This window comes from Myotis myotis, unplaced genomic scaffold, assembly GCF_014108235.1.
Source record: "Myotis myotis isolate mMyoMyo1 unplaced genomic scaffold, mMyoMyo1.p scaffold_m19_p_25, whole genome shotgun sequence".
NCBI classification, from domain to species: Eukaryota; Metazoa; Chordata; class Mammalia; order Chiroptera; family Vespertilionidae; genus Myotis; species Myotis myotis.
The window spans coordinates 696,753-710,147 of record NW_023416330.1 but is presented as its reverse complement, the minus strand read 5'-3'; the positions used below and the strand labels follow the sequence as shown (position 1 = coordinate 710,147).

Genomic DNA, 13,395 nt, shown 5'->3' with positions numbered 1-13,395 from the left:
CAAAAGACGAAGACCAGACTGTAGGAGGAGGCTGGCTGTTGCTGCTGCTTGTTAGTGGAATGAGGCACCTGGAGCCTGCTGGTAGCTCACACTGTGGAGAGAGTGGCAGGGACAGATGGCACGAGGGACAATGGTGTGAGGGGGGATCTAAATCGAGAACTAGGTCTGAATGAATTAGGTTTGGAAAGAACAGGGTATCTTCATCACAGACCGAAGGGAAGGAATTAAGATAGACAATGGCTTTTCTCTATGAGAGAACAGGTGTATTAGAGAGAGAAGGGCATCAAAAGTCTAAAAGTTTTTAAGTCATTTCTATGGGGAATGGGAAAGTGGCTGACTTGGAAAAATATAATAAATGTCAAAACTTAAATGTTACTTTAAGTATGTAAAAGTTTAGAGACATCTAGAAAAAACTATGTCAACTATGAATATTTAGTGGTAACTACCTTCTTGATGAAAATATATTCAAATCAGCTAATTGACAGATTTTAATAAAATCATCAATATTTTAACGAGAGAAAACTAAGTTAACTCATAAAAAGATATACCTCTTACTCTCGCCAGTAACTGAACATTTTGACTCAGTATCATAAAGTGTAGACTCTCCTGAAGTGGGACTCCTATCAACCACACAGTTGCGTCTCTCACAAACCCAATGAACCCATTTAATAAACTCTTCATATGTCACTATTTCAGAGTGTACATTTTTTTTAAAAAATCACAAGTAATGAATTTCAGTAAAACAAAGATAAACTCTGATATGAAGTGTACCTGATTTTTGATAAAAGGCCCGGCCAATCCAGATACCAGAAACAAAACCATCTATAATCCTATCTAATAAAAGAGAAACATGGTAATTGGCGTACGACCGCTACCCTTCCCATTGGCTAATCAGCAAGATATGCAAATTAACTGCCAGCCAAGATGGCGGCCGGCAGCCAGGCAGCTTAAACTAAACATGAGGCTTGCTTGCTTCAGTGACGGAGGACTGCAACATTCCCCGCCTGCCTTGCCGGCCTCTGAGCTTGCAGTTTAAAAAACATTGTAACAAATATAGAAGCTAAACAAAACCCCAGAAACGAGCTTTCAGACAGCCGGGATCTCAGAGCTGGAGTTGATACAGACTTTCGATTATAGAACCGAAACAAACCAGATACCTGTTTTCAGCAGTTGAGGCCTCAGAACTGGAGCCAAGCCTCAGAGCTAAAGCTGGCCCAGAATAAAAAAGAAAAAAAAGAAAAAAAGGAGCAGTTGGGAGCTTCAGTCCCAGACTGAAAACAGCCCTCAGCCCCTCACCCAGACTGGCCAGGCACCCCAGTGGGGACCCCCACCCTGGAGGGTGTGTGACCAGCTGCAAACAGCCATCATCCCCTCATCCAGGCTGGCCAGGCACCCCAGTGGGGACCCCCACCCTGATCCAGGACACCCTTCAGGGCAAACCAGCTGGCCCCCACCCATGCACCAGGCCTCTATTCTATATAGTAAAAGGGTAATATGCCTCCCGGCACCGGGATCAGCGTGACAGGGGGCAGCGCCCAAACCCCCTGATCGCCCTACGGCTGTGTGTGTGACAGGGGCGGGGCCACAACCTCCCTATCGGCCCTGCTCTGTTCGTGACAGGGGAAGGCGCCCCAACCCCCTGATCGGCCCTGCTCTGTGCCTGATGGGGGGAGCTCCCCAACCCCCTGATCACCCTGCGGCTCTGTGTGTGACAGGGTGTGGCGCCCCAACCCCCCCACCCCACGGGCCCTGCTCTGTGTGTGACGGGGTAGAGCCATAACCTCCCCATCGGCCCTGCCCTGAGTGTGAGAGTGGCGGTGCCCCAACCCCCTGATGGGCCCTGCTCTGTGCATGACAGGGGGCAGTGCCCCAACCCCGATTGGCCCTGCTCTGTGCGTGACAGGGGGTGGTGCCACAACCTCCCCATTGACCCTGCCTTGAGTGTGACAGGGGGCGGTGCCCCAACCCCCCAATCAGCCCTACCCTGAGCGTGACTGAGGGTTGCATCGCAACCTCCCAATCCGCCCTGCTCTGTGCATGACAGGGGGCGGTGCCCCAACTCCCCAATTGGCCCTGCTCTGAGCCACCAGGGGGCAGACACTCAACACAGGAGCTGCCAAGCTAACGTGACTTAGCAACTGCGGTTCTCGGGTGATGAGCCCGATTCTGGGTGTGTCACCCAAGAACCACCCTCTCGCAATCCCGGACCCCTTGGGGGATGTCGGAGAGCTGGTTTCGGCCTGATCCCTGCAGGCCATGCCGAGTGACCCCACTGGTGCACAAATCGGTGCACTGGGCCTCTAGTAAAAGCATAATATGCTAATTAGACCAGACGACCTTCCAGACAAAGCCAGGGCTGCAAGGGCCGAGGCAGCCGCCGTGGCTGCGAGGGCTGAGCCCCTTGCATGAATTTCGTGCATTGGGCCTATAGTAGTTTATAAATGCTATTTATGAAGGCCCCTTGCATAAAGAAATTCACACAATGTAAAGTATATGCATAAGAAAGGTGACTTTAACTGGCTTATCTGAAGCACTCAGGGTGTACATGCAGATACTCTTGCAAAAGAAAGACATGTTAAACATTCTACTTTACCCTCGTTCCCTTTGGCATTGCTGTTTCATCAACCAACAGGCAAAGGATATTACAAGCCACCAGGAGGACCGAGATGGACTACGACACAAAAAGTCAGTTGTCAGTTCTACATTTCAAAGACATTTTGCCAATACGTATATATTAAAATCTAAGTGGCCAACCAACTGTATGCTTCAGAGGAGAGAAAAGTAGTCCAAACAAAAATTCTACATAAAACCCTAAAGTCATTAGACTGTCTACAAAACCCCAGAACAAATTCCAAAACATTCTATAAATTATTATAATTTCAAAACTTGTGACAAATGCTAATAACACAGATCCACTTATTCACTGATCTCACCAACTGGAAATCCAACCTCCCCCCACCCCAAGTTACAAATAGTTATAATCCATCAGAACTGGCTCCCTGACGCCCGCCCACAGCCTTCCGTGAGCTGACAGTGTTTTCAGCACCTCCTCTGTTCTGCATTTTCAATGAAACAAAGAATGAATTTCCTGCTTTCACGAAGAAATAGATAAGCTTGAGGACTTTTTAAAAATTACTATTCATTTCTATTTTGGTTCTATCAAGTTTTTGCACATAGAAGCATGGATGCATTTTAATCTTACTAATAGAAAACCAGTTTACCTGCACTTCGCTGAGGGAATTGCCATATTCAAACAGTAAAGTAAATATCAAATAATTTGCTTTATGCAACCAGGAATTAATTTCAATTCCTACCGTCTCAATGAGAAGGAGAACCATGACCGCAGGATACACCAAATTTCTTTCCCAAGCCGACGCCTTCTTCCGCCTCTCTAGTAGGAGAAACGACACAACAGAAGATTTCAGAAATGGCCCCAAATCCTCTTCACATTCCCATTTTTATTCCTTACTACTATAACCAGAATGCATTATTTTTATATAATTTTTAAAAAACACAAATTATTTTACATTTTCCTCCACAAGCCATAAAAATCAGAGATTTAGAGTTAGTCTGCTACATTAAACAACTTAGTCCTGTGATGCTTAAATTTTAGCTCTTTAAAGACATTTCAATTGCTAATGAAATAAAATGTTAATTTATAGCTTACTCTGAAAATATAGAGATATTTTTATTTGGCGTGGGTTTACATATTGATACAGATTTGAATGACTAAAGTAACAGGAGTAAAAATCCCCTCTACTCTCACATCACCCCCATTGCTAGAGGCTGAGAGCAGACTTCCACTTTGGGCTGCAAGGGGCTCCCTCACGTCACACTGTCCCAGGCCATAAACACCTGGAGAAGGTGGATCAAACTCACTTTATTGAAAATCTGTATGAAGGTGTCAGAATCACCATGACAATCAACACTGAGGGGCCAGTGTCTGTGAAATGAAGGCACACTCCTTCCCCGACATTTTCCAGATGTAACTGCATGGACCCACAAGGCTGAGAAATAAGCAGAAATCAGTGGGTGAAAGAAAACCCACTTTCCTAAAGCAAAGCTTTCAGCAAACTCAGCAGAGCCAAGGAGACAAAAATTGAAGTTTGGGGCGACTGAGGCCGTCAGCACTTGAGAGGCTAGGATGACAGAGAAGAGGAGAGGAAGGAGAGCCCGATGCAGCCACTGCCCCTGCAAAGCTCAGCGCCGAGTAGAGGAACAGAGGGTGCAGCTCGGGGTAGAGAAGCCAAGCTGAGCTCCATCGGGCTTATGTTTCTTGAAAGGTAAAACTAGAGTTCAAGGTTCATGAAGAAGACAGCATAACAGTCAACAACAAAACAACCAGGCTTTCAGGACCAAGGAGAAGCTATACTCTAGGAGCAATACCAAACTAGAAATAGACCCCCTAGTAAAGGCCAAAACCCAGTCTCCAACTATCTCAGATTAAAGGGATCTGTCCCTACTCTAACTGCCTGCCAGAAGCTAAAGGAAGTCCTTTCAAAAAGAAGAGACTATCACCATGTTTCTACAGTGACACATAAAAAGTGTCTAGCGTTTATTCAAATATTACCAGGAGGCAGAACAAAGGAAAAAAGAACAGAAACACTTTCAGCTGATCCAGATAGTGGGCTTATCAGATAGTGGCCTTAAAGTAACTGAGTAACATGCTCACTAAGACAAATGATGAGATGGCAAATGGCACACATTGAATCTAGAAAAATCATCAAATGGAGTTTCTAGAACTGAAAAACATTGTAGTTAAAGGTAAGAGTGTGGTCATTTTGACGACAGTTACAACAGCTGAAAAGAAGTGAAGGAAGACCCGTAGAAAGACAAAGACAAAAGGAAATCTAGCAGCCGACCCAAGGGCACTGAGGCGACTCTGGACGGCGTCTTTACAGTGACGGAAATTACCCATAAGAGTCCAAGTTGCATGTAAATGCCCCACAAACAAGAAAGCAAAGTAAAAATGTTTTCAGATAAAAACAGAGAATTTGTTGCCAGCAAACCAGCACTAAATGAAATACTTACAAATGTTTTTCAAGCAGAAGCTAAATGAACACTGGAAACACAAACCAGGATCATGCAAACTGAACACCAAATCGGATGCCCTGAGCTGGAACAAATGGAGAAGTCCAGCACCGTGGATTGTTGGCAAGGATGGGGGGCAGCAGGGAGCTTTACTGGTACCTCACAGGAATACAAAGTAACACAACTACCTGGGAAGGTTTGGGGTTATCTGAAAACGTTGTACAGAAACACCCAGTGATCCTATAATTTCACTTGTACCAAGGGATACGTAGAAGAATGTCTATACCAATAGTATTCACATTAGCACAAGACTGGAAACATTTCAAACATCCGTCAACAGCAGGATGAAGAAAGTAACCTGCAGCAATGTAATGATGTTTACGAAATGAAAATGATTGAACTGCATATATGATTTTCAACAACATAATATTCAACTTGCCCTACTGAAGACAGAGTAACAACTGTCTTGGGGACCAGAGTTACTGTCCAGCCTGAAACAATTTAAAGACCAAAAAATACATGTATATGAAACAACAGTTTTCAAGCCTGGGACATCTGATCACTGAAGGGCAATGGCCTCTGAAAGATGGGGAACAAACCCTCAAGCCCTGTGTCTGCCCCAGCTCACTGTCTAGGGAGAGCTCCCAGGCGGGCCCTGGTGCAGGGAGGAGGAACCCAAGCAGAGCCCAGTTCCATCCCTGAGTTGAGGACATACAATGGGTCTGGAGAGACCAAGTCAGCAGGATTTTGCAGAGCAAGTGCCAGAGAGGAGACTATTGCACAGAGAAACCCCGAGGACTGAAGGAGGGTAATGATCAGTTCTGGTATGTGAAGAAAGCACCCACGGCTGATGAAAGCACCACCCCAAAATGAGTAAAAGGAACAGCATACAACAATCACAAAGGGTCAAGAACCATGCTGCTCCCTCAAGACACTGGGACACTGGGTAGGATGTAGCAGGGAACTACTACTAGTAGCCCTAGACCAGTAGTTCTCAACCTTCTGGCCCTTTAAAACAGTTCCTCATGTTGTGACCCCCCACCAACCATAAAATTATTTTCGTTGCTACTTCATAAGTGTAATGTTGCTACTGTTAGGAATCGTCATGTAAATATCTGATATGCAGGATGGTCTTAGGCGACCCCTGTAAAAGGGTTGTTCGACCGCCAAAGGGGTCGCGACAGAACCACTGCCCTAGACGAAATGTCATTCTGGCCCAGCCTAACAAGTCTTCAAGGCAAGGCCTGATAATATCAAACTGTTTATAAGTAACTTCACTGCATCCCAAAACAAAGTTCCTCACTTACAGGAATACAAAAACATTAGCACTGAACAATGTAAGATTCACAGTAGCTAGTACCCAAAGTTGCCATGCATGCAAACAGGCACAAAAATATAGTAAGTCAATCAATTGAAACTCTTCTAGAATAAACATAGATGTTAGAATTAGCAGACAAAAACATTACAAGTGTTATTAAAACTGTATTCCATATTTTCAAAAAGGTGGGTATCAAATTAAAGATGCTCATTAGACATATGGAAGATATAAAACAGGCCTAAACAGAACTTCAAGAGATAAAAATGGCAGTGTCTGAGAAATAAATACAATAGGTGGGATTAAAGGCAGACTAACACTGAGAGGAAAAAAATTAGTAAACATGAAGACATAGCAATACAAACTATCTGAAATGAAACACACAGAGGAAAACAAACCACATGAAAAGTAAGGGAACATCCTTGAGTTATGGGGCAACTTTATAAGAGCTACTGTACATGAAATTGGAGTCCTTGGAAAGGGAGGCACAGACAGAAGAAGAAAAAAATACTTGGAAAAGTAATGGCAAAAAGTTTCCACATGAGATGACAATTATAATTTCCCAGGTCAAAAAAAAATCAATGAACTCAAAGGATAAGAAACATAAATAAAATTACTCAAAGGCACATCACAATAAAATTGTTCTAAATCAATGATAAAGAGGAGATCTGAAAAGAAGATAAAGACACAATAAAAGATAAAGATGACAGATGATTACTTGTCAGGAATAATGCAAGTGAAAAGACAATAGAACGACACCTTTAAAAATCAGTTTGTTTTGAAAATTCATTTTGTAAACATGAAAAAACAAAACAAAAAGTGAGTCGATGCATGCTTATCCTCTCCCCAAATGGCTTGGACAGATTGAAGCTTGTAACATAAACTAAAGATTTAATGCGTTTTTTAATATTTCAGACTACAGGAAAGACTTTAATAAGAAATCAAGTCAAGGGGGAAAATGTACCTAATTTTGTCTTAAAAATCTTTACATTTTCAAGTTCTTGTTCCAGCTCCATTACATTGTAGTCCGCTGGTGAAGACAGTCCTGTGGAAAGCAAACATAGTTTAGAAGTAAAACAACAGAACACCTAGGAGTATAGAACAGGTGGCCCTCACATCCCATTAAAATATAAAAATAACACATTGCAAATGCTGATTATAGAGAATGAAAACAAATGCTGCTGTGATTCACAGAAAAGTACATACATTTTTTAACCACTTAAAACATCCATGATGAAACACTACATTTCCTAGAAAATGTATTACTTTGGTAAAATTCTTAATGGATCTATTATTAATTTTTGTTAATTATAAAAGCATTATGTGCTTATTATAAAGTCAAAGAAAATCAAGATCTCTTCTCCATCCCACCTTCCTACAGTGACAACAGTTGACCATGTGGTTGACGCGTCCACGCCTTTCTTCATATTCAGGTGCGTATTCACACATTCACATATATCTTGCATGGGGTTTATAAGGATGGGTTGAATCAGATGCATTATTTTTCCACTTGCTTTCCTAGTCAATGATGTGTCCACATTGACAGTGACAAATCCTTAACAGCTGAATACGTAATATTCCAGAGTGTGGACATCCTTCAGCTTTATTCAAGATTATTCCACTTATGAATAGTCAAGTTCCTCCGATGGGATGCATACAAACAATGCTGCAGTACACATGTCTACAGGCACACCCAGGTCATTCTGGTCTGTTATTTCTGTAGTGCAGATTCCCAAAACACACTCTGCTGAGTCAAAGGGTGTGAACACTGACATATAGGAGATATTTAACACGTTAAGCACCCAGCCTGTTTTGTCTTCCGGACAAAAAGTATAGTGTCAGTCACTGGTGACTGGGCGTTTAACGTGTTAAAGGTTTACTTCCCCCCAAATATTATAATCCTATATAATAAAAGCCTAATATGCAAATTGTCCCCTAGACCAGAATTTCACTGGGAGTTCGACTCCTTGACCAGTCGCTATGATGTGCACTGACCACCAGGGGGCAGATGCTCCAACCAATAGGCTAGCTTGCTGCAGGCGCTGGATTGGAAAGTGAGGTGTGAGGTGAGAGCCGTCAGGAAGCTCCCAGGGTTTGGCCCGAGCCCTGGGCAGAGGCGGGCAGGAGCCAGGAGGGGCTGGTTGGCACGGGAGGCTGCTACACATGATCTGAGAGGCCTGATCCAAGAGCTGTGGACTGCGCAGCCCTTCGCAGCCTGTGGCATTCTCAGTATGCAATTTATAATCATCAGAGCTGCTTCTTTTTATTAAGTTTCACTAACTACTGCAAGAGAGTGGGTGGCACCATGGGGGGGGGGGGGGAGGACAGGCCAGGTGCACCTGCCCGAGGCCAAGGGGCAGCCTCGGGCTCCTGGGGACTCAGCAGAGAGGGGGGGCGGGACTGAGTCGGAGAAACCCGAGTCCAAAACTTGAAAGGAAGTGGGAGGCAGTGAGGGGGGAGGGTGACAGCTGCAAAGGAGCCTAAAAAAGCTGCTGGGTGGGGGCAGCCGAGGAGCCTGGTGCCTCTCCCACAGGACAGGCTCCACATCCCTCCCTCCTCCTCCCTGTGACCCGTCACCCCAGCTCTCCTCCAAGGCCCCGCCTGGGCTAGCCCCGCACAATTCTGCACACAGCCCCGCCCCACACAGCCCTGCTCCGCACTGCCTTTGGGGAGCTCTGCCCCCAGAGGAGAAAGGGGGAAGCTGGAGACAGGAGGCTGCAGGAGGAGGGGGCAGAGCAGGGCCCACCAAGTTGGATGGAGGGGAGGGAAGGAGAGACCCCACAGGACTGGGGACAGAGATGGGCGGGGAAGGAGGGCCGTGTGGAAATGTCATCCTTGGTTGAAGCTGAAATCCTGACCCTTTTACAGACCCCAGCAGAACGTGTGTGTGTGGGGGGGGGGGGGGGGGGAAGGGGGGGAAAGCAAAGACAAAAGAGGGGTGAGGGGACTGGAAGGAGAGCAGCAACGTTTGATTCATGGCCTATTTATTATTTTTGTTAATACATTTTTATTGATTTCAGAGAGAAAAGCAGAGGGAGAGAGAGAAACATCAATGATGAGAGAGAATTGATCTGCTGCTTCCCGCACACCCCCTACTAGGGATTGAGCCCACAACCCAGGAATGTGCCCTTGACCAGAATCGAACCCAGGACCCTTCAGTCTGCAGGCCATGGCTCTATCCACTGAGGTAAACCATCTAGGGTGACCCATGACCTATTTAAAACCACTGCAGTAGGCTGAGCAGGGGTCTTACCACGATAGTGTTATCTGATAATGAGGGTGTCTCCTTATGTTGGGTAATCTGAACTGAAGCGAAGTAAAGACACACCCATGGAGCCTGCAAAGGGTTTCCACACACACGATGCAACTTCATGTGGCAGCTGAAGAGGCTGAGCAGAGCCTTGGAAGGACATGAGGTTTCTAAGACCAGGGACTGGAAGGAAAGTGCGTGCTGAGCATTCTGCGCTGTGAGTTACAATCTATATATATAAAAGCCTAATATGCTAAGTGTCCGACCCAGTGGTCCACCGACTGGTTGCTATGATGTGCACTGACCACCAGGGGGCAGATGCTCCAACTGGTAGGTTAGCTTGCTGCTGGGGTCCAGCCGATCGGGACTGGGCGAGATGGGGCCAGACACGGCCTGGAGCCCTTCTGTGGTCCCTCTATGGTCCCTCCCCAGCCACCGGCCCCGATCGGCCCCAATCGGGACTGGGTGAGACAGTACTGATCGGCCCCAACCCCCAACCGCTAGCCAGGCAGAGGGACCCCACCCATGCATGATTTTTGTGTACCGGGCCTCCAGTTTATTATAATAGCCTATATTGTCACAATAATTTACATTTCTACCAACAGCTTTTGAAAGTACCTTTTCCATACTCTTCCCTGGCCTGGATGTCATAACTCTAAGTTCTGCCCATCTGATTTGTCACCACGCTTCCTTACTGTTACTTTAACTTGCATTTCCCTAAAGGTGGTCAGTCACCTTTTCGTGTTTATCCAACACCTGGGCTCGCCTTGGTCGTGTTTCCTGCTGGCTTCTCTGAAGGTCTATCTAGCTCCATATTCTTTCTCTCGCATCTGCTGAGCTCTGGCACAGAACAACTGAAGTCCCTCCGACAGCTGTCCTTGGGAGAGGCTCCCTCCCGGTTTTGGACTTTTATTATGTGTTTGTATTTGTCTAAGTTTTTCTGCGTGTGTGTTTTTGGTTCCTATAGGATTGTTACAGCTTCCTTATGGATCACTCCTTTTATCAGCACATAACGACCCTCTTTGTTTTAATGCTTTGCAACTTAAATTCTGTTTTGTGGACTTTAAGTTCCCCTTTCTTCTTGCTTTCACCTGCCTTACTTACATATAAGAAACAAGAAGGAAAGAGAGAGAGAAAGATACATACTTTGAGGGTGAGCTTCTATCCGTCAGCAGTCACTGTCATAAGCCACTGCAATGGACTGACTGCTTAGGACAGAAAAGGGGCCCATGGAGACAGACCAGCCTGGGGAGAGGTCGTTTGTCTTTCCCGCTGCCTGCACCCTGCACACCTCGTCAGGTCAGACGGGCCTCAAGGAAACCGCCGGGAGGCCCCACAATGTCTGTCCTTGGGGACGGGATGGACAGACAGAAGCAGGACTCAGGAGGAAGGAGCCTAGAGTGCTATGTGGTCTCCGGGGGTGCAAGCAGCACTCCTTTCTCCCCTGCTCCCCACACAGGCATGGGGTGGGCGTGCACGAGGAGACTCGGGGCCTCTTTCCTGAGCCCTCAGTCCTGCCTGTTTCTAGGAGATGAGAACTGTCCCTCCATCGCTCACTGGAGACAGACCCAACACCCTCTCGCTCGGGGCACTGAGGTCTCCAATGCCCTGGATGATACACAGTGTCCCCAGAACTCATGAGTTTAATCATTTTACTCTCAGTATACAATTATAAGAGAATGGGGATGAAGAGAGTACAGAGATATTCAAGTAGTATGTCCCCAAACTACTCAATTTTAACAACGAAAATACAGAGTTTCTGGTAGCCAAAGCAAAAAGGGAAGGAATTAAGTTACAAAGTTAATGGATATTTCCATTTAACAGGAGATCTACAGGAAGGGGGCAGAGCAGTGTACCATTTTCAAGTGTCTTTGAATAGTCTTAGAGATAAGTATATTTTACTTTTTATAGGGTGATGCTCATTTAACTTCTATATGTGATTAATTACCAATACAATTCCAAATACATCCCATTCCCTCTGCCTGTACAGAAGTGCTATTCCAGCAACCAGCCCAGGACTACAAAAATCATCCGACGAGCATCCCGAATTCTGAAAGGAGGCAGCTGTCAGAACAGACTGGGCTGCTGCTGCCACTTTAAAATTAAGAAGCGAGACACTATTTGGCGGGCATGGTGTCTACAAACCTCAATACAAATACCTAGACCAACCAGTGTGCTATTTTTCCAAGTAAAATAATGAAAGTGGTATTCTGAAATGCTGTAGTTTTTTAGGGTAACACATACGAGGTACACAGTAGGCAGTTAATAAATACTGATTTGCACACAAAAATCAAGAAGACATTCTGACCGTCCTCAGAAAAATGGTGCTTTCATGAAATGACTAGCTTTGTCTGGAATAACAGATTTCAAAGCCACCCCGCCCTTTACTGTACACATCGCCATCCCCGTGAGAACAGCCACCTTTTGTCTGGGCAGAATGCTCCACTGTAAGTGACCAGAGGACAGGATGGCTGCTGGGAGGAACCATGACAACTGCAAACAAACCCTGGAATGTCACACACACGTAAGTTGCACCAACGAAATCACCACGATATCTGCAGAATTATATCATCACCACTTTATTTCAAAACGCTTCTGAACGCTCACCGTCAGCACTGTCTAGTCCATAAGTCAAACTGGTAGACAAAGCCTGTTTGGGCTAGTCAGGAAAAATAAAAAGGGATTCTCCAAGACAACCACAAGGCAGCTCATTTAAGGTCAATTTAACGGTATTATTCTGTTTTCCTTCCAGCCTCGACACAAGACTCCCCTACCTCAAAGGAACCTGTAAGAGTATCTATTTGCGTTCCCCCAGGTGATTGGCAGTTCAACACCAATTAGTACAAAATTACGCTGTTACTAGCGTGCAGTAAAAACAATGCCTTTCATCTTCCTCACGCTGGTAAGAATGACTTCAGAGCCAATAACTTTGATCAAATAAGTATTTTTGATCCTGCTCCACCCGTCTCTTTGGATGCAGGAAAACTAATAGCTGAAGGCAACTTTTCCCAGCTGAAAAACTAGTGTGCTATTGAAAATATTTTCATATTTTACTTCCAAGATAACAGAGTTTCCCAAAGCCCAGCATTTCTTCAATAACTAATCTGACCTTATACGTTTCTTAATACACAAGACAGTCCTAACTGACATTCATGTGTTCAAGAGCAGACACTAACAATTTAATTTAAAATATACAATGTTGCATTTCTTAAAACAAATGTAAGTCTCCAGCCTGGTATGTAAACAGTCCAAAACCATGAAGCAATAGGCAGGTAGCCCTAAGCTGAGCAGCACCCTAAACTTAGTCACATATTTGGAAGTAGATACCTCCAGAATAAACTGATTATTTTCATAGTTAACTTTTTAATTTAGCATATAACCAAAAAAAGTTGATTAGAAAATCTAAGTAATAACTCTTTACAGTGTTGATTATACTTTGTACTTTAAACTGACCAAGGTGGTCTCTACAACCAAGAATGTGGAGTCACTCAAGTACTTCTAATTACTTCAAATCATTTAGGCAAACAATTCTGTTGTTAAATCCCAAGGCACCGGATAACTCAGAGTGAACAGGCTCCATCCCCTCCACCAGCGCCAGCGAGCGCCAGGTGCTGCCTCGCTTGTGAAAGCTGAAGCCGGGACCCTCAGCTCTCCACAGCACCTCCACAGGACAGACAGACACTGTTACTATTCAGAGACAGACAACCACACACTCAGAAGCCCTAGTTCTACTCCATGAGAATGCTAATATTTGTTACAATTTGAGTTTCTATTTACTTCTGACATAGCCACAAATATA

At 45.0% G+C, this 13,395-nt stretch overlaps 1 protein-coding gene across 9 annotated transcripts in view; it reads right to left on the bottom strand.

The window, feature by feature from the left end:
- LMBR1 (limb development membrane protein 1) overlaps positions 1-13,395 on the bottom strand; it is a 127,884-nt gene that overhangs the window by 29,455 nt on the left and 85,034 nt on the right. For 5 of the 9 annotated variants that reach the window (XM_036356070.1, XM_036356067.1, XM_036356069.1 and 2 more), the window contains 3 exons: positions 7,311-7,391; positions 3,315-3,391; positions 2,594-2,671 (listed from right to left, as the gene is read on the bottom strand). In XM_036356070.1, the coding sequence (XP_036211963.1) occupies positions 2,594-2,671; positions 3,315-3,391; positions 7,311-7,391 (236 nt within the window). Of the gene's footprint in view, positions 1-2,593; positions 2,672-3,314; positions 3,392-3,879; positions 4,008-7,310; positions 7,392-13,395 lie in introns of all 9 variants that reach the window. The other 4 variants (XM_036356064.1, XM_036356066.1, XM_036356068.1 and 1 more) reach the window with 2 other exon arrangements.